The sequence below is a fragment of the Centruroides sculpturatus genome, unplaced genomic scaffold, assembly GCF_000671375.1.
Source record: "Centruroides sculpturatus isolate CEXI.00-Female unplaced genomic scaffold, Cexi_2.0 scaffold862, whole genome shotgun sequence".
Classification (NCBI taxonomy): Eukaryota; Metazoa; Arthropoda; class Arachnida; order Scorpiones; family Buthidae; genus Centruroides; species Centruroides sculpturatus.
Genome location: NW_019385110.1, coordinates 264,371 through 286,010, shown reverse-complemented (window position 1 = coordinate 286,010; position 21,640 = coordinate 264,371). Strand labels below are relative to the sequence as shown.

General features: G+C 27.5%; 1 protein-coding gene across 4 annotated transcripts; it reads left to right on the top strand.

Annotated features, from left to right (window-relative positions):
- The first annotated feature begins 140 nt into the window (after window positions 1-140).
- LOC111634890 (ATP-binding cassette sub-family A member 3-like) lies at window positions 141-9,513 on the top strand. Of its 4 annotated transcripts, XM_023379728.1 has the most exons (20): window positions 142-631; window positions 752-958; window positions 1,029-1,120; window positions 1,205-1,354; window positions 1,420-1,654; window positions 1,727-1,906; window positions 1,974-2,143; window positions 2,208-2,321; window positions 2,425-2,548; window positions 2,613-2,764; window positions 2,866-3,018; window positions 3,105-3,312; window positions 3,383-3,614; window positions 4,430-4,494; window positions 5,702-5,932; window positions 5,992-6,401; window positions 6,463-6,647; window positions 6,715-6,894; window positions 7,022-7,244; window positions 9,460-9,513. In XM_023379728.1, the coding sequence occupies exons 1-20, from the start codon at window positions 307-309 to the stop codon at window positions 9,481-9,483; spliced, it is 3,660 nt and encodes a 1,219-aa protein (XP_023235496.1). In that variant the 5' UTR covers window positions 142-306; the 3' UTR covers window positions 9,484-9,513. The 4 variants fall into 4 exon arrangements, 3 of the variants coding, with proteins under 3 accessions (XP_023235498.1, XP_023235496.1, XP_023235497.1); XR_002758298.1 differs by lacking the exon at window positions 9,460-9,513 and having other exon boundaries at window positions 141-631; window positions 6,783-6,894; window positions 7,022-7,037; XM_023379729.1 differs by lacking the exon at window positions 142-631 and having other exon boundaries at window positions 857-958; window positions 1,039-1,120.
- Window positions 9,514-21,640: the final 12,127 nt, after the last annotated feature.

Below are 21,640 nucleotides of genomic sequence, written 5' to 3'. Positions count from 1 at the left end.
CGCTTGCTCTACTCATTGAAAAAAAATTATATTATTAAGATAAAATTTATTAAAATTTCTGTTTTAATTTTATTGTATTAAAGCTTAAATATAAAGATAAAAAATAGAAATAAATCAAAATGATATTCTAAAAGAATAAAAAGAAACGTATTGATGGAAAGAATTCGAATATTCGAGTGCCAAATTGATTTAGTTTGAATTTGGTGGAATATTTTTACGAATTTTAATATTCCTGCTGAACTTTTCGATATTTTTAACAGTTTTTAACGTTTATTAATAGGATTTTTATCGAAAAATTAATGTAGAATGCCAAAGCAATACGAAATCTTTCTATGTCTTCTATGGAAAGAATGGATGTTTATTCGAAGGGATTATGTTTTAACTTTCGTTGCTATCCTCCTGCCTGCTTTGTTATATGCTCCAATTTTATTTATAAGAAACTATAATACAGAATTAGTCACCAAACAAAGAGATATCACGTATTATACTATCTTCGATCCTGTAGTTTCTAATAAGTTGAAGATGGGCACCGAAGAAGAATTATTTTTATTCGCTCCTAATAATAATATTACAGCTTCTTTAATGAGAAAAGCATTTGAAAGAATTGAAACCAAATTTCACATATTTCCCGGTGAGTTTCTTTTAGTATTTTAAATATTTTATTTAAAACTGTTAGTAAATTTCAATGTTAAATTGTAGAATATTATGTTGTAATATGGTTTTAGTTTAATTTATGGCATAATTTTTATAGAATTAGTAGGAGTTATAAATGAAAAGGAGATAGAATTTATAGCAAAAAAGAGAAAGAAAATAAGAGGGGCTGTTATTTTTAATGATTTAAATTTTAATGGAACTGGAAAACTTGATTATAAACTCCGTTTTCCTATTTTCTATTCAATGATTACGAGAAACCATTTTAAAACTTTTATTAAATACCGACATTGGTACATGAAAAATGGTAACAAAAATTATTTTAAATTTTAAATAATGTTTGATAATTATCATTTTAAGTTTCTTTTCAAATATAGAGTTTTTTAGTAGTGAGTTTCTATTATTACAACACGCAATCGAAACGACTTTCATCGAAATGGTTCAAAACGAATCAAAGAAAAGCTTCGTGGTACGTCAATTTACAATTACGTACGTCAATTACGTAGTAGTTTCTATGGCAGACATTTTAATAACATTTATAATTATGTTATAGATGGAACTTCTCCAGCTTCCTACATCCTCCTACAGCGGCTATCAATTATTAATCATCCTTGATTTCTTGCCTTATATTATAGTCTATGGTCTGCATTTGTGTGTGGTTGTCATACTCATAAACTCATCCGCAAACAAACAAAGAGAAAGAGTAAGATTTCCATTATTTATTTTAAATTCAGTAAGAGAAAAGTACGATTTCAGTTTTCCTGCTAGGAGATGTTACTTGTTTCTGGAGTCAGTCACTATCTGATCTGTGTTTGCGATTTCTTCGTTAGTCTGTCATTAATTATGTTATCTTTATTGTTGCTTCTGATTGAGATTTTGTGTTTGAAGAAGGAAGTTAACATCCTTTCACATACAGAAAATAGTGTATTTTGCATAATCTTTATGATATACGCTCTGAATGCCTCTTTATTTATAATGTTCGTATCTTCCATCTTTCAACATCGTAAGTTCAACCTCCATTTTATTATTTTCCGAATAGAATCTAGATATATAATGAATAATTATATATTTTCAGCCGATATAAAGATACCATTTTGTCTTTCTGCGTGGATAATTACTCATACTATTCCCACTATTTTTATATTCCCTCGTTACAAGAGAGATCTGAAAACCATTTACAAATTTCTCTTTTGCTTGTTCCCAAATGTGGCTTTGCAATGGATATGCAGGATCATATCACTGTCAGAAACTAATGGTAAGCGATTTTGTTCAGAAATATTTCAAACAATATTTCAAGAAATGAAGGATTTTTACGTATTTAGGCAAAGAAGTAACATGGAGCACGCTAAATGATTCAAGTTTTGCTGATGATTTTACCATTAGTCAGATAATTATGATGATGTTTATATCTTCTATCATTTATTCTACATTTTTTCTTTTTAAATATCATTTTTTGAGTTATTTCCAGCATCATTCGAGTGTTTCTGTCAATGTAAGTAACCATGAGAATTGTTCATCTTGCAATTTAAAATATGAAATTAAACACCAAATTACAGGATTATAATTGGAATTTAAAGTATGAGCAACATACAAAAAATGATGAAAAATATTTCGATGATTTTCATGTAAAAAGCCAAAAAACTGGAATTTCTGTGCAAAATTTACATAAGGTATGTAATATAGGCCTATAATTTCATATAATTTCACACATTTAATTGATATTTGATTAAAATACATGTAGTAAATATCATTATGTATTTTTTCAAATTTTAGAAAAATCAACCTGGAAAATTTCCCATCTTAAACAATTTGCAAATTTATTGTCGCGAAAGTCAAATCACCACAATATTGGGACATAAAAATTCAGGAAAGTCGATGTTAACACTTATTAGTCTCGGTTAGTAATTTCTATTCTAAATGAATACATGATATTTTAATCGATTAATTACATTGATTTTAAGGTTTGGAGATCGCAGATAATGGAGAAATTTATGTAAATGATGAGAAAGTAAGAGGAGGATGGAATAACAAAGGTGCTATAGGCTGGTGCCCGCAAGTAAATATTTCATATTCTATGTTAACCGTGGAAGAAAATCTACAATTTTTTGCCCGGGTAACTCTAAAAACTTCAAATTTAACCAAAAAAAAATTAAATTTTTATAATTTTTATTATAAACATGAAACTTCAGTAATTGAATTATTTTTCTTATTTAGTTACATGGTAGCAATTATTCAAACAAAGAGAATATCAACAAAATTTTAGAGTTATTGAAATTATATTCCATTAAAAATCTCTTAGGAAAGTTTCTCCTTCGTCAAGAACTCAGAAAACTTTGCATTGGAATCGCCATGATTCATGATCCTCGAGTACTTTTTTTTTACTTCGGGTAGTTTATTTTTACATATTTTAAATTGCTTTTCACTAATTTTATTGTTTTTTAATATTAATTAAGGTTATAATTCTTGATGAACCCAGTTTTGGCTTTAGTTCAAAAGAAACATTACATCTTTTAGATATCTTGAATAAAATTTGCCATAATAAAACCATTTTATTCCTCACTCGTTCGAAGCACGAAGCACTTTTAACTGAAAGAATAATCTTTCTTGTACATGGAAATATTAAATGTTCGGGATCTTTAGAAGATTTACAGAAAAAATATGGTAACTTTTTTATTTTTTTCGTACGCAACGTGAACAATTGATATCATTTAACATTGAAAATTTCTTGTAGAATGTGGGTCTCGAGTTATTATTGATGTACAGAACGGAAGCCAATACGAAAGTATTGTGGAATATATTCATTCTCTAACTGAAGAAGTTAATATTATAAAAAGTAACAAAGAAATAATTGTCTGGCTATTTGCCTCGAATAGAATATATATAGTTAATCAAATAATCCAATTTGTCGAAGGAAAGTTTCCATTCAAAATATTTAATGTGACCATGGCTGATATTTTAGGAAGGTAATTTTGAAATTTTTGTATATTACCGCATATCAGTTTCCGCAACTTTCCGTTTTATCCTTTTAATTATCCAATAAAATATACTACATGTATTTAGCGTTTTTAAATATTTTAATTTAATTCGTGGTCTTCCATTAAAATCAACATTTTTGTGGTAAAAGAATAAAGTAAGGATATTAAGTACTGGAAATGTAAAGATAAATCATGATGTAGCAGACGTTCAAAAGCAACAAAACAGTGCAGATAAATTCGGGATGTTTTGTGTGATCGTTAACGAAATCAACACGTAAAATAATAACAGAACTTTGAACTCCTTGATAACAATACAAAAATAAACGGTTTGTATTTATAGATTTTACATAGGAGTTTCGAGATCTTATGACTTAAGCTATCAGTCTACAACTTCGGTCTTTACTTTTAAATTTATTATATATTGATGGAGAGAGAAATTCTCTCAAATAATTCTCTTCATCAAATAAATAAATATATATATAAGTTAAAATTTAGCTTTGATCATTTTAAGTTGTAAAAGTACGCATCAAAGGGATTATATGACTTTAGTTCTGAAAATGTTATATTAACGGAAGCTATTTTATTTAAAGTTTTGAATCTAATATGTCATCATTTCTGGTACAATTTTCTGAATCTAAAATGGCGCTTAACAAGAAGGATAAACAGTTTTACGCATTAATTTTAGTTGTGTTTGGCATGCCAATTTTAAGCATATATCGCGAATATAGACTATTGCATATACTTCTATATAATAAATTTACAAGATCATACATCTAAATGAAGCATATTTCTCTTTTTAACAGTTTAACGAAACTTAAAAATGATTGTTCTTGTTCAAAGTCTGTTAAAATTCCGAAAGACTTAAAGAGTAAGTTTTTATTGATTTATTTACAATTTAAATAAATTTCTTTATATTAAAATTCAATTTTTCATTCTATTCCAGATTATATAATTAGTTATAAGTATGAAAAACAGAAATTAAAACGGTTCTTTCGACAGTTTTGCATCATTATATGGAAAAAATACGTTTTGGCAAAAGCAAATTTGGTACAATTTCTTTCATTCTTTTTCTTAGCCTCGATATTATTTATTATGACATTTTGGTCAGAAAATAAAGCAAAGTTTCGCTATTCAACCGAACTTGTTAACATAAGCGACTTCTCAAATATTCATAATTTCGAGTTGTTTTATTCAATAGATAACTCTATCGTAGCTAGAATTGTGGAAGCAATTTACTACGAAAAGTTAAGAAGCGAAAATGTTGTGGTATACAAAATCAAAGATTTAACCCTTCACGCTGTTGAAACCAATAAGAATTTCATAGAAGAAGTCAATTCGGTAGGTGCCATCATCAATAGTCGCACTGGTAGCATTATTTCTGTTGATGCTTTGTATTCAGGAAACGTTCCACATCTTTCTTCTCTATCCATAAATTCTTTCAGTAATGCCTTTCTGAGATTTGTAACTAGAGACGAATCTTCCTACATCAAAATATCGAGCGAATCTCTGGAATCGCTGTCCGATCGATATCTTTTGTATCTCCCGATAACGTCTACTTAATTTTCTTCTATCTGATTATGCCATTTGTATTACAATTGGTTTCTGGTCAATTATTAATCGATTATTGTCGAGAAACGTATTCATCATTCAGGAAATTACAATTGATGACTGGTGTCAATGTCCAACTATTTTGGATTTCGCATTTTGTATTTGATTATTCTGTATATTTTCTATGGACAATATGGACTCTTCTGTTGTTACTATTGTTTAAAGACGATTGCTTTACATTTTTTTCATTTAAATATTTCGGTAAGTTATTAATTTAAAAATTAATTTAATTATATTAATAAGTAATTCATGCGTATTATTCTATCAGCTAAAATCGCTGCTATTCTCTTTGCTTATGGATTCTTCTACCTCCCTTTAATTTACATCTTGTCATACATCTACAAACCAGAATATCCTAAATTTCTTTATAGAATATTATTTAAAATTTTATTGGGTATGAGTTTTTAAAGTATTTTTTATTTAAAAAATATTTTAAAAATTCAGACATTACATTTTTTTCTTTTCAGACATTACTCTAATGATCTTCATCATGTTGGTTCTGAGTTCATTAAAAGAATTTTCCGTCTTTGTAATCAAACCATTTATTTATTTATTTCCAACTATATGTGTTGTATGGAGTCTAGAAGATATTTATGTTCGCATGTTGAAAGATAATATCTGTCCCGAGATATTAGAAAGCTTACTTTTAACTTGTGACAAACTGAGAGATGGTTCCCTCTTATATGCATGCTGCCATGGTATGGTTTTCATGTAATTTTTTTAATATAACTAAATATTGATGATGATTTTCTTACAGAATATAATACTCTACAAAGACAAAATGTCTATTTAGAAAATTGTGCCTTTATGGTTATTTTTGGGATACTGTATTTTACAATTTTACTCTGTATCGAGCATCATTTTTTCACCGCCATAAATAATAGATATCAAATACTCAAACGAATGTCTAAATTTCCAGAAATTGTCATATCCGAAGATTTCTCTCAAGAAAATATATTTATTGTGAAAAATCTTCGCAAGAAGATCCATCTAGATTTTAACATTCGTAATGTATCTTTCAGCATCGAGAAATCGAAATGTTTTGGCATATTAGGGCCATCCAATGCTGGGAAATCCACTTTGCTGAAATGTCTTATAGGAATTATATCAATTGATAATGGAATTATTCTCTTCGATGATTATAATATTATGTTAAACTATCAAAAGGTAAAAATTTTGGCAAAGTAATGTTTATTTGTTGCTTTTTATATAATTTATAATTTTATAGTACCAATCACAAGTTGGATATTGTCCTCAAAATGAAGGTTTATTGTGGAACTTAACTGGCAAACAGACAATTAAATTATTTGCAACTCTTCGCGGGATTGAAAGGCATCATATTCCAAAAATAATTAATCATCTGTTCAGATCTCTTGGGCTAAATGAAGAAGATAAATTAGTGAGAGAATATAGGTAAGAATGAATGCCTTATTTGCATATTCATAATATAAAAACTTATTTTCTAACGAATTTCTTGCAGTGGTTGCAATAAAAAACTATTGTCAATTGCAATATCTCTTTTGGATTATCCTCCCTTGATATTTTTAGATGAACCCACCTCTCATATGAATAACGATATCAGAAATTGTGTTTGGAAGACGTTATTAGAAATCAAGAATGATCCTTACTTGCAGACTTCTTTTGTAATTACTACATCGAGGTAAGTAACGGAGTATATGCCAAATTAATCAGTTAGAAATCTCACATAACAATTACTTATACTTTAATATAGTATATTAAAATCACTTTCATTACTAAATCAATTTTATTTTTAATTAATTTTTTAGTTTTGACGAATGTACGAAACTTTGTGACCGAATGGCCTTCTTGGTCAATGGAAACATGTATTGTGTCGGCGATGTTTCTGATCTTCAAGAGACGTTTGCCATCGGTTATCTTGTAACCATTTTCATAGACGATTCAAAAATTGATCCGATAGAATTAACTGAATGTATTTCTAAGATTTTCGAAAAAATCAATTCGGTCATATTCGAAGTTTTTGCAGAAGCGGTAAGTAATCAAATTGCAATTATACAGTATTGTTAATGCAAATATGAAATGAGCTCAAACTAAATTATATTATAAGACTGATTTTTATTTTATGAAAAAGTAGATTTTGAAATTTCAATTGGCTCCTTCAGATTCCATAAGATTATTCAGCAACATTAAATTTCGTTTCAAAAAGATAGTTTCAATTAGGTTCTTGAGTTTCGCAAGATTTTTCAGAGTTTTAATGTCTTTCTGAAGACGACAATTTCAATTATTTTATGCTTTATTTTATTTATTTTTTATACATAAGCAGAAAAGTCCCGAAGAGTAATTGATATCTGCCCTCCAAATTATGTTCAAGTTTTATGAAGTTCTGTTACTTCGAGTATTTCAGTTCCTCTTTTATGAAATTATCATTATTCAATTACGGTATTCAATTACATTCTTCGGGTTCCATAGTGTTCTTAACCTTTTTAATGTGTCCAATAAACATTACTGTATTCATTTTACGAGTCGTCTCGTTAGACGTTACTGTGTCAACTATATATTGTCGTTGCAGAGTTGGAAGTTTTAATTATTATGTTCTTTCAATTTCATAAGGTTCTTCAAATTTTTTAATTGTTATATTAAGGAAGGCAATTAAAATTCATACAACAGAAAATAACCTGAGCTTATTTCATTGTTTTTTTTCTAAGAAAAAAATCCTTTAGCTTTTTTTATTTTTCCATACGTAATTTTCTTTGAGTACTAAGGAACCTTTCTAGAAGATATTATGGCTTCAAGTAGTTCATTTTTTTCGACTGCTCCGATTCAGTCTATAGAGCAGAAGGTTGATCCTTAGCCGGCTCGTAGCGGAATTGGAGTGTGTTCTGGCATAAAAGCGTAAAACAGAAACTGAACTGAAAGCTGATTTCTGATTCAGTTTTCTGCCACACAATTTTAGGCATGTGTGTTCCTGGCCTTACGTTTCAGCCAAAATTTCATAAAAGTTTTTACGCTTTCTGTTTTATGCTAGATTTTACGCCGAATTTTACGCATGTGTATTCCTGGCCTAACGGTTTCGGTCTTCCTATTCGCGTTTTTCACCGGATGCTCGCCCTCTGGTGTTTAAAAACAGAACTACTCTATCTGGGTCGTTTGAATGTTCTTCATATATTGTCAACAGTAGAGATGAATAGTAAAAGTAAAAGTAAAGCTTTCTGTTGTGTTCCAAATTGTAATTCCAAAACCATACGCGATCCCGATATAAGTTTTCATGTATTCCCATATGAAAAACAGATGATTTTTCGTAAATCAGAATTCGGAAAATCTCAGAAATGTAACCGACGGAAAGAGTGGATTCGACTGCTAAGAATTGGCAAAAAAGTTACGAAGTATATGGTAGTATGTTCGAAACATTTTACTCTTGAAGATTATATTTTGTCATGTATGCTATCATGTTTTTATAAATATGTTTAGATTATTGTAATTCGATAGTATTAAAAAATCAAACTGAAAAAGATTGCATAGAGTCTAAGTATAAAATAATTTAGTATTTGTACTCGTTTTTAACCTATACTATAGGATTATCTTCAATAAAACGTAATTCTATTCAATTTTATATGATATGTCGATAAACTTTAAAATTCCAGTAATTTTGTGTGGGATAGAAGTCAATGCTAATGTTTGCAGACAAAGAGCACAAAAATGTACAGAACGATCTTGCTCGTTTTTCTCGATAATACAACATAAAATGACGTGTCCTGCTAGTAATACTTGTTCTCCTTCTATAAAATTTCTCGATGAACTGCTACAAGTAGCATATTTCATTATATCAGATAGTAATATATAATTCATTTTACATTGACGACTAACAAACGACCCAGATAGAGTAGCCATNAAATGGTCTCTATTACAAAATCAACATAGTGCAGCAAATCCAAACATTGTTTTCTAAGAATCGTTGCTAATCAGAATTTAACCGTTGATTCTTTTTTTTACTCGTCAAATATTAAAATAATTTATTTACATACTTTAGCGCCAAATTTAATTTAATAATAATATAAACATTCCCCTAGTGTCTAAATTAAAACCTTATTTCAATTTCAATTTTTGAGGATAATGTAATGGTTAATTATATTAAAAGTGTCAGGATATTTCTATTTTAACTACTGTATATTAAACTTAATTTTAAAGCAATTTAACTTATCAAAAGTAAAAAAAATGCTGTATTTTCACTACTTAATTAATGTTACAGAAGCTCCCCTGGTGGCTAAATTAGAACATTATTCAAATTCAAATTTTTTGTGTGTAATATAATGATTCACCGCACCGAAAAGTTAAAATGTTTTGAATAAATTAGACTCGATTCGTGGCATTCGTGACTAGGTTTAACTCGTCTTGAAGATAAGAACAACACAAATAAGAATATTACACACATTGTATTCGAGAAGATAACTCTATAAATTTAACCTTAACATATCTTCATCTCATCCTAAGTTAATTTTTATGCAAAAATTTATGTAAATATTAATAAAATTAATTCAATGATTGTTCACAAAGAGAAAAATATTACAATAATTTAAAATATTCTTTAAAGAATATTGCGAAATGATTATTCATGGTATGAAAATTCTTCAATTTAATCACAGGCGATTAATTCTTAATTGAAAATCTTATTTGAAAGTCGAAGATTAATTTTTCTAGGATATGGAGATAAGTAAATTCTGTTCAAAGTATAATTACTTGGATGAAGATCGCGTTACCTTTTAACTCACAAAAGCCATTGTTGGAATTTTACTTTTGAATTCCGTTAAATGGCAAGAAGAAAAAAAGTAGGAAATTAACCGTTTTGTAATTACATGCATTCATAGATTTAATCTAAATTACTTTAATTAAACATTTATACATTAAAACTGTAGATAAGTAATAGAATTTTAATATTTTGTCATAATGTTTTAATTTTATATTTTATTATTTGAAAAAATGTAATGAAAATTAAAATAATTATTAACGTTTGTTTTAAGCTATTTTACTTTATCTCTGATTTTTAATTAACAATCAACTTTTTAAATTTAATCTTCTTAATAACAGATGGCAGCACGTTTAACTCATTATGTGTACCACTCGATGGGCGTTGGAGATAGGTCACTTGATGAGTTTGTTAATGATTCACTGTTATGAATTCCCCGATTTATATTTTTGGGCCAAAGTGAAACTTTTAAGAAATTTAAATTCAGGAAGTGATGCAAGTAGTGTCGAGGGATCACGAGTCACTTTTATGTTACCAAAATTAGGACTTTTCCACCTTACATTCACACGTAACTTGAATTTAAGTTTGACATACAAAAAGTTATTTAATAATTTCAGCAATTTAGAGATATTAAATTATTTTTACATATTTTCATACATTAAAATTTTTCTAGAAGGAGTTTATTAATTTGCATATTTTTCCATTTTTTCAATGTAAGTACTTATTAAGAATATTGATCCCAAATATAAATATTTTTACCATTTTTTACCTTAAATATTCTAAATTACCATAAAAGAAGCATACAAGGATAACGTATTTTGCATGAAGTTTTAGCTTTAAATTTTCTTAATTGTCCCTCACTCTTCTCGTGGATTTTTAGAAAATAAATGTTCTTTGATAATATCTTATTTACTTTTTATTAATAAGTAATTTTCTTGATGACAATGAAGACAAACTTTCTAGAATTGAAATTGAAATTTTCGTAATGTTAAGATGATAAAATGACTATCTTTAATAAGAGACTTGAGTTACTTTTATTGGAAAGTAACTTGGTGATAAAATATGAGGGATCTAACTTATTGCCCAATAAAGAAACCTATTTATTAGGACAAAAGACAAGAAAACTGCAAGAAAAATAAAAGGAAACATTGAGGATCTAATTTACTAACTAATAAAAGACCTAATACTGATATCCTTTTATTGAAGAATAAATTAGAAAGAAAATATTAGTTGACTTTATGATAAGGAGACCTAAATTCTTAAATTTGGATGGTCGGATGGCAGAGGCGGGTAAGGCGTCTGCCTTCTTCTCTGCGGGACCCGAAATTGAATCCGGGCGGTAGAAATAAACCCATGATTTTTTTCGTGAGCGGTCTGTCCAGGATATGTCAGGTCCTTCCCTCACCATCCGGTCGCACCCATTGTGGGCCTGGCCTGGCAAGGGTATGGGGAAAAAATCCTCTTAGTGCCTCACATGGCGGAAAGACCCAAATGTAAAAAAATTCTTAAATTTTCAATTTATAATTGTAATATTAGCATTGTTTACACGAAAAATTAATCTATTACTTGTTTAGAAGCAAGAATTACACCAACAAATGGTCTCTATTACAAAATCAACATAGTGCAGCAAATCCAAACATTGTTTTCTAAGAATCGTTGCTAATCAGAATTTAACCGTTGATTCTTTTTTTTCTATTTTAATTCGCTTAACTGTAAATAATTAAAAATATAAATTTTATACACCGATGACTAATTTAGTTCGTGGATTTAGTAAAGAAATGTGAAGGATACTTTTACCATTTTCTATAATTCTAAAACCATTAGACAATAATTTATTATAAAAATTTATACTTAAGAATGATTAGAACGTAAGTAAAACCATTTTAAAAACATTATCTTTAAGTTAAACTGTGAAAAATCCCGATTGAAGTTACGTAATTTTTGAATTTTTGTAAAGTAATTATTTACTTGATTCACAATAGAGAATGGCGCCAACGGATCACTTAAGATGCAGACAAAGTACAAATACATTTTATGGGAGTAAATTTTCCACTCCTCCCATAGAAAAGAAGATATGGCTGTTCACATGACAGAAAATTAGCGACACATTTTGTAGTTTTGCAATTATCAGGAGTATCCAGATGCTTCTTTCTACACTTTACATTTGTATAAAACAGGACCAAATAACTCGATTTTGTCAACACACCCACAATGGTGTCAGGGACTACGACAACGACAGAAGATATCCTTCAATTAAGACACTAATTAACTATAAATAAGTGAAATTTCAAAATGTTCGCAGAAAATGCGTTTTATCATCTTTGGAGTTTCTTCATAAAGTCAATTAAGTTATGGAGAAATTGTACCGCTCCTACGATTACGTTAACATTCTTTTAATTATAAAATGGATTATAAATAATTCCAGATTAGTAAAACTTTATATTGAAACAAGATGGGGATTTATTTCCGAAATGGGTCACAAGTTTCACAAGATTAGATCGATGATTAGATTTAAATGGCTAAGAGCTATGTAATTATAATTAATTACTTTTCTTGGTTTAGAGTTAAAAAAATTGTTATCCTTATTCTTATCCTAGAAAATTAATCTGCATTTTAAAAAATTATGCATATAAAAAATTAATTCTCGGTACTGTCAAAGAGAATTTCCCACCTCTTTTCAATCCCATCCCAATTCGAGAACGTGATAAAAATTATAAAATAATATTCAACATATTTAAAACTTAGAAGACAATTCGTAGAAGAGACTTTCGTCTTTCTTAAAGAAACGCCTTCGATTTCCGGTGTGAAGTTAAGGAAAATCTGGTAATAAATTATCATAACGATCAACTTGTCCTTGGCATTATAGTTTGAAAGTTACATAATTTTTGTGCCATCAATTCTTTAACTTCTTTCATTTTCTATTTTATTTTTCACTCTCCTGGATTAAAATTGCGATTTATAAATTTGTGGTCAAATTGTTTAACTACTTATATATATGTTATTATGCTATCTATCGTAGTTTAAAGGTTAGAGGTTAGTATGTCAATCGTTTCCCGTTAAAACCTGTTCCAAGTTTAAGTCGAAACCCGCCACACCTGTTTAAAACGGACGATTGACATTGTTAAGTGAAAACTATTTCCTATCGCTTTCGTTACACTAAAAATCACCTGAAGGCATTTCGTGTCCTCGAAATCATCTACCATTTTTTAAGGAAAAAAAAAAAAGAACATTTTGAATGTCACACGATACTAACGCAATTAATTATCATTGAACTTTGCTCCACAGTTAGACTTCAAGAGGAGTATTTTCTGCAAATTGCCTATTGAAAGTAATAACAATTTAGTGGGATTTTAATGCGACGAAGCCCATTTTATGTTTAAAGCAACAGTCGAATCATCATAAAATTAGAAGAAAACCTATATTTTTACTACATTTTTCAATTAGTTTCATATAAAATAATTATAATTCTGGTTTAAAGCTAAGTATGAAAGTTGAATAGGTGGTTTAAATAAAGAAGAAAGTGATACTATTTGTTATTGGGTATGTTATTCCCCAGGAGGCAACACGAACGACCTTTTTTTTTAAATCTTAAATGGACCAACGCCCCTTTGCGATGTAACCTCCTTCGAAAGAATTGGTAAGAAATTAGATATTAAGGCTAAGTGAATGAACATCACTTTGTTATCCTGAATTCCAGATTACTGTCATTTAGATTGGATAATAGGTAAATGTTTGTTGGTATTTCTTTGAATGCCCAATCTGATGGCACATTGTCTTTTTTTTTTTACTAAATCTCCCCATTTGCTACTTTAAAAGAATATTCAGCAATATAGGTTATTAAGTCTAATTTAACTGGACATCGTCTCATTTTCTAGTGCATATTTACAGATTTCGAGTAAGAGAATTAACCTGAGAGAAGAATAGAAAAATGCCATCACTAAAGTAATCGTTAAATCATTTTTCCTCAATTGTCAAGAAAATAAATGATGACTGACCCTACTTTTTCTGATTTGATATTTTATCTTGGTGTGTAAAAATGACAAACGAAGGTCGTTGACTCATAACTGAAGGAAGTTTTAACAAATGGTATGAAGATTAGACAAAAAAAGAAGGAGTAGAAGAAGAAGATCGAGTGACTACAAACCAGGAAAGACGTGACCAGGAGGAGAAAGTCACGTGGGTGATAACGCGTCACGTGACAATTTCGGGAGAAGGTGTGTTGTTTCATAACAAGTCACATTAATTTCCCGAATTCTTATCTGAAATTATTATTTTGTGAAGGAACCCATTCCAAGATAAAGTGATCCACTACTTTTAATTAATTCACAAATAGATTTTTCTAATGGTTTCTAACACGAAAGCGGCCATTGAAATCATACATAAGTAATACCTGCTAGTTGTTTACATCGTATGCTTTAATATGAATATTTAATTAAGTTATTGCAGAATAAATATCTATTAAATTTAAATGAAAATATAACATATTTACAGCTAAAATTAATCACAAAATCTAAATTTTATGGAGTAAATTCAGAGTTTTTTTTTAAATCTATAATTGTTGGTATATATTCACTCAAATCAAACTTTCTGGTGGATTTACGCTAACAATTGTACATCAAACCATAAAATTTTAAATTTTTTAATTAAATAATCGATAAAATTAATTAGTTATAGTAAAAATGAATCTGCAAAGCATAATAATTGCATAATTATTGCTTAAAAATTCGTAAACCTTCAGCAATTCGTCCTCGAAACGTCAAAACAAGAATTTTTTTTTCTTTTTTTCCCTAACTCGACTATAAAGAATATTCAAAAACAATAGACGATACGAAATTATCAAAAAAGATCTTCTTATTTTAAAAATTCGGGACATTCCCTTCAGGGATTACAAACCTGAACAAACTGGTTTGCAGATAAAAATAAGTAAAAAAAGAAAATATATAAATCATTTAAGAATTCAATTGATAAAAGAATGTATTAAATTCTATATTTAATTTCGATAAATATAGAAAATTTAATTTAATTTTAATAATTATAAATTGTTATCATTTACAGTCCAATTCTTCAGAACCATGACATTGACACGCGTAAAGTCCTTCGGGTTCTCGATGCTATTAAGGTAACAAAATGGTAAATTGCTATTAAACAATCTTGAACGTGATAAACGATCTTAAAAATTAAATTAAAATAAATATTTATATTATCCATTTATAAAGTCATTATTTAGTTTAAAGAAATAATGAGACTAATTCGTAGTTTCAATGCATTGAATTCATTACAATTCCAATGGAAAGAAGGTTGAAAATTGTTCTTTAAAAATGTGTTGTAACGTTTTAAATGTTAAAATTAAGCATCTTCGCACGTATTTTCTAAGAAAAGAATAATAAATATATTTTAATTTCGCTACAATAATACCGAATCACTATAATTATGTTTATGTAATCATTAAATCACTTTAATGCATTTCTATACATGTTTATGTTTGTTTATTTATAAGATAATTGGAATTTTAATAATAAAAAAAATAGCATTAAAAATTCATTTTAAAGTGATTTTTTAAAATTTTAATCACGTTCATTCGAAAATTTCGTATATTTTTAATGATTAAACAGACTTAATGCCACGATTGTTAATTGTTTTGGCATTGAAGAATTCAATTCGAATTTATATTTATTGCAGATGATCAAAGAAAGTTTAAATGATTTAAAATTTGAATAATAGTTACTAATAAAGGGCATGATCTCATTTGTTTCGTAAAACAAGCTTCTGTTTTCCACCCAAAACCTTTCTTACGTGTGACATCACAAGAGGCAAAAATGGGTAAAAAAGAAAATTAATTGTGAACTTGAAATTTAGGTCATCGACGAGTTTTCTATACCATAAAAGCAATCATTACATTTTTTAACGTAAAAAATTCACTTAAAAATTTGATTTTTTTTAAATTCATGGTTAAATTTGAATTTTCTTACAAGTAATTAACGAGCATTTCTTATTCAAATTTGAAATTTTAATTTATTTACCGATTTTTTAAAATGATTTTTTATTTAATTTAATTTAATTTTCGTTATTAAGTGTAATAAAAATGTATATTATTTTTGAAAATAAATTTAAACTGCAAAACTAAAATTAAAAAATTACAGGAAAAAATTTAATTTTTCTTCGATTTTCGTACTTAAATTTTGAATTTTGTTCTAAGAAATTAATAATAAAATTGTTTACCAGTTTTTTAAAAAGAAAGTAAAATTAAAGCGTTATAAATTCATACACCAAATTTACAATTTCCTTATATCTTAATAATTAAATGTTTAAATGGTATATACAGAGTGTATATTATTTAAATTACTTTAGAGAAATTCATTAACGAATATTGCAATGAATTTATTACCATTTAATAATTAATTAGTTAAAGGATAAAATTTTATATCTATTTTCAATAAAATTTAATACTTTTTATAGCTACATGTAAAGTACAAATATACAGTACAAGAACACGAAGAACATGAATGAGAAAGAATTGGAGAATACGAATGCACAAGAATATAAAAAGTACGAATGTGTAACGCGATGAACGGGAATGTGTAAGAATTGAAGAACGTGAATGTGAAAAAAAATGAATGTAGAAAAAATATATATAAAGCGTGTTGCTTTTATCTTGTTACAAGCTGTTACATTTTTTTCATAATTTTCCTTTACAAGAGAAAGTGGAAGAACAAGAAGGATACACCCTGTTAACCTATTTCTTGTTTTTTTTTACTGCACAAGAAAACCTATAAAAAAAAAGACTTTCAACTGGCAATAACCTCGTATAGATTAAGTATCGTTATGCCTTTTTTTTCTGAAGAAATTCTAAACTTGACACGAATTTAATTTATCGTGTTTAATGGTTTATATATACAGCTTAGCGTACACGAGTACAAAGATTAGAACGGTGGAAACTAATGCTTAATTTAAGTTATATGAATGCTAAATGCGATTTAAAGTGTCAAGGTCAGATCATGAATTGATGCGGAGTCATACAAGATGATGAAATTGGTTACGATCCGGCGATCAAGTAGAATACTTTTCAACTGATGAGCGTGTTTGCGCATTTAAATATTTTTTAAACACTTGTCTTTAGTTTAATACGAGTAATTTTAGAGTCTAAGTTTAATTTAATACTGGCTATTTACTAGAAGTATTAAATAATTACATTAGAAATCATTAAAAGAAGGAAAAAAGAGAAGAAATAAAAAAATTCTGCTGATTCACTACAAGACAATTTTAATTATATTTATATATTTATCATTTATTTAATATAAGACGTAAGAATTTAAAAAGTAAAATAAAATATAATTACTCTACAGACGTGTTAATAACTGGAATTAGAAGTGTGTGTAACGAACGGAAATTAAATTTAAATTTTGTACGTTAAAATATTAATGATGTATTTATTATTTTTAAAAATGTTCTGTTTTAAGTTGAGAATTTATTTTTAAAATTTAATTTCTTTTATTAAATTTTTATCGAAATCGTATTTTATTTTACATTTGTAACTGATTAGTAAACGTTATTGTTTAAAAAAACCGACTTTCATATAATTGGTTAGTTTAAATTTAAATTAACCAATTATATGACGTAATTAATTACCATCCATATATCAATTTTTTTTTTACTTTAAATACTTTAAAATTTAAATTTGTAATAATATTAAGTGTTATTGTTTAAAAAATGGATACAATCGACCAATCAGAAAGCATCATTTTTATCATTCTATAATTAACTAATTATAAAAGATGTATTTTTTGCATTAAATATTCAATAAAAAATTGATTTGTAATAATCAAAATGTATATTAAATTACATTAAACTTTATTTTAAATATTTATAAATAAAATATATATAGTATAATTTCTGAGAAATTTCAATTTTTAGAATAATTTATGTAAATGTAATCAAGAATTTATATCATCTAAAGATTACTTGAACTTAATTATTGAGAACAAATTATATTTATTTATAGAATATTTAATGAAAGATCGTGATGTTCCTTTGATAGTTATTATGGTTTTACTTTTGTTTACGTAAAATTGATATGATACAAATGATGTCCGTGTTTTAAAATTACTTCATTTTAAATTTATTCTTAATTAAACTACATAATTATTATTATCTTTTCTGGAATTTAAGATTTAAAAATTATTCAGATGTTACAAAGGAGAGCAGCTAATTTAATGACTCTTATCCAGTTACCAAACATTAAATTTCTTTATTTTAATTTGAAATTCAGGTACATAGATGAAATTTTCAAAGAAATTTCTCGAAAAAGCGGAGAAAAATATAATTTTTTTTTAGTGAGGAGCGGTTAGAATCTGATGAAAAGAATGGAAAATAAGATGCCAAGTAAAGAAAGGCCTATAAAATTGCATGAAAAAAGAATGGTAAAACATGATGCCGAGCAAGGAAATGTCCAAAATTATTTGTTCATTGCATGAAAGGAAAGGAAATATGAATCTGATCAAAGAAAGTTCATGCAATTAGCCAGTTACCAAACATTGAATTTCTTTATCTCAATTTGAAATTCAGCGTGAAAAGAAGAAGAGAAAGTATAATAGTAAGGAAAGAAATGTTCAATGCACTGCATGTAAGAGAATGGGAAATATGCAACTGAGCAAAGAAATGGACGAGAAATTACATGAAAAAAATGGAAACCATAATGCCGAAGAAGAAATATCCAAATACTTGGTCCTCAGACAAGAATGAAGGAGAAATATGCGGCCGATCAAAGAAGCGGTTATAAATTGAGCATTTTATGAGTATTTCTTGGAACTATGAAAAGAAAACACTAATGTAGAGCAAAGAAAGGTCCAAGAATTATACGGAAAAGAATCTGTGGGCATATAAAATATGCCCATAGATTACATTAATAAAAAGGACAAAACGCGATGCTGCGAAAGAAAATGTAAAAAACGTGTATCCAAAGGGAATGGAAAATACAAGAGTAAAGAAATGTTTTAAACATCTCATTAAAAGAAAGAGAAATATGATGTCGTGCAAAAAGTACCGGAAATAGTTGTTTGAAATGTATAAAAGGGTATGATAATTATTAGAGTAAAAGAAATTGAAAATATAGTATTAAGCACTAAAACAGTATGAAAGCAATCATAAGGCAAGAAAATACTAATTAATTTATAAGAAGCGTTTCATCGGGCAAGATTTTCACTCTTCCATTGAATGAAAATATTTATCGGGTATTTTGGAAGTTATTTTGTACGAAATTCCAAGACATTCGATACTTTAATTATTGGCATTTTATCACGTTCCCGTAATCAATTGTTGAAACATAAACATCGTCTTAAAGAGCGTGCGAGGATTCTTACGAAGTTAATGGGCATTTTTCTGTAATTTCTACTCAAAAATAAATAAATAAAATTCATTTTTCCTTAAAAGAAAAAAGTAAAATTTCAAGTTTCAAGTTGCAAAAGTGGTTAGACGTGTGTTTATTTTATGTAAAGGAATTGAATATTTCTACACAAAAATTAATTATCCGTTCATTATTGAAATAATGAAAAATGTTATATTATATTTTTATTTCGTTTCTAATTGAAATGAATTAATTAAAATTAATTTTCTCTAACGATGTGACCTTACAAATATATGTTGAAATTGGTGTAAAGTTGGACATTTTTCTATACAAAGAAATATTCTAATCTTTCTGACATTTTATCTTATTAATTTTCCAATATTTATAAAAAAAATTTTCAATATTAAATTTCATGTTTAATTTATTTTGAATTCAAACAAATATATATACAATTTCCTTTCCATCTTGTAAGTTAGAAAATTCACGAGTATAATGAGGTATGTCAAAATCCAATATTGAGCTACAAACTTTCCAAAAGTATAGGGTGGTCTAAAAGTCTGTTAACCACTGTCAAGACTAAATTGTTGCCTTATTTTGTAATACATTTTAGCCATTCCTATTCGCGAGTGTATCTGGAACGTACGGTTAACTGACTTTAGAACCATGTATTTAAAAGAAATGCAGCAATCAAGCTGCAGTTGTCTGAGAATATTATATGTGAAGTTACAATATTGAGGCACAAACTGCTCAAATATATATTTAAAATTGTTCACTGTATCGTGTGATCCCTATCAGTCTAATGTACAAAAATAACAGAAAATATAAATATACAGAAGTGTCTATAATCTGTACGAAAGTAAAATTTAGGCAAAGTAGTTTCGTGTAGGTCAAAAGAAAGGTCAAACGTTATTAAAGAACACAGGAAGAAAGTTGCAGGTAGTTAAATATCTCACTCGAGTCAAATCTAACAACAATTTCAGTCAAATTTAAGATAATCTAAACAATTTAAATTGGATTTTATTAAAGAAAAAATGTTAAATTTTAAAGAAAAAGAAAAATAAACAATTAAATTTAATTAACGGACCTGTTTATTGTATAAAATATCAATTTAATTTTATATGTGTGCATTTTATTGTGTCACAAACATTTCTTTAATTTTTATCCAAAACCTTATTACGTCTTATCTGTTAAAAGGGGGTCGGTGATCTTTGACCTCCGACCCTAGGGACGGTTAGTTGAGTGGTATGCTTCATTTTAACCCATTAGAAACGATTGTTTAGCTTTGATATGTGATGGTAAAACAAGGACATCGTGCGTCACGATCGATGTGACGTCAGGGAAAGAGGGACATTTAGTTTAAATTCAAAATTCTGCAATAGAGAAACACCCCCCTAAAAGAACATTATTTTAAAATTCGTTTGGTTTTGCCCATCTTTCATCTGTTTTTTTGGGGGTAGAAACTGAGTTATAGGGTGTACTTCGCGTCCTTGGCCCACATCACTTCTACTGACACGCGTCTAGAACGTCAGAAAACTTTCATTAATAACTTATATCTATATAAATACATCTATATAAGTACTAGGAATATATATTAATTTATAATTTGTTTATTTAATTTCAAAAATATATCGAATTAATAACTAAATAATCGATTTTTCTATTATGATTTCTGTTTAAAATTCATTTGGACACGCGCCATTTAAACGAAACAGGTTCGGATAGGCAAACAGACATGCGAATTTTAATGTTTTTCATGTTTGGTTATATTCTATTTCGAGTATTTATAATTTATATGCTATTTTTATATCTATAAAGATTTATTTTATTTATTTTTAATAAAAATAACAATGTGTTAATAATGAAAATTATAATTGTAAACTGTTGGATAATCTCTTTGTGTTTTGTTGGATTTTATAAATATTCTGTCGAATTTGTAGTTATTCAGTGGATTTTTATACATATTTCATTAAATTTTATGGTTATTCTATTGTTTCATGATATATATCGAATCCTACAAATACTTTATGGATTTCTGTAGATAGATATTCTATAGGATTTTATAGATAATGTTAAGTTTAAATATATCCTCTAGATCCTATCAACATTTATTTTCAATTTTAAAAATATTATTCAGCAAAATATAAGCAGTTCTGTTAGATTTCACACAGAATATCTTAAATTTTGAAGATATTCAACAGAATTTCGTAGCTATATTATTGAATTTCATAAAGTTTAGTTGAATTCTTAAGAATTTTACGAACACAATGGAATTCTGTACCTAATTCTGTTAAGTTCTATGGATTTTATATATATTTATATAGAATTTTATACATATTTTTTTATAAA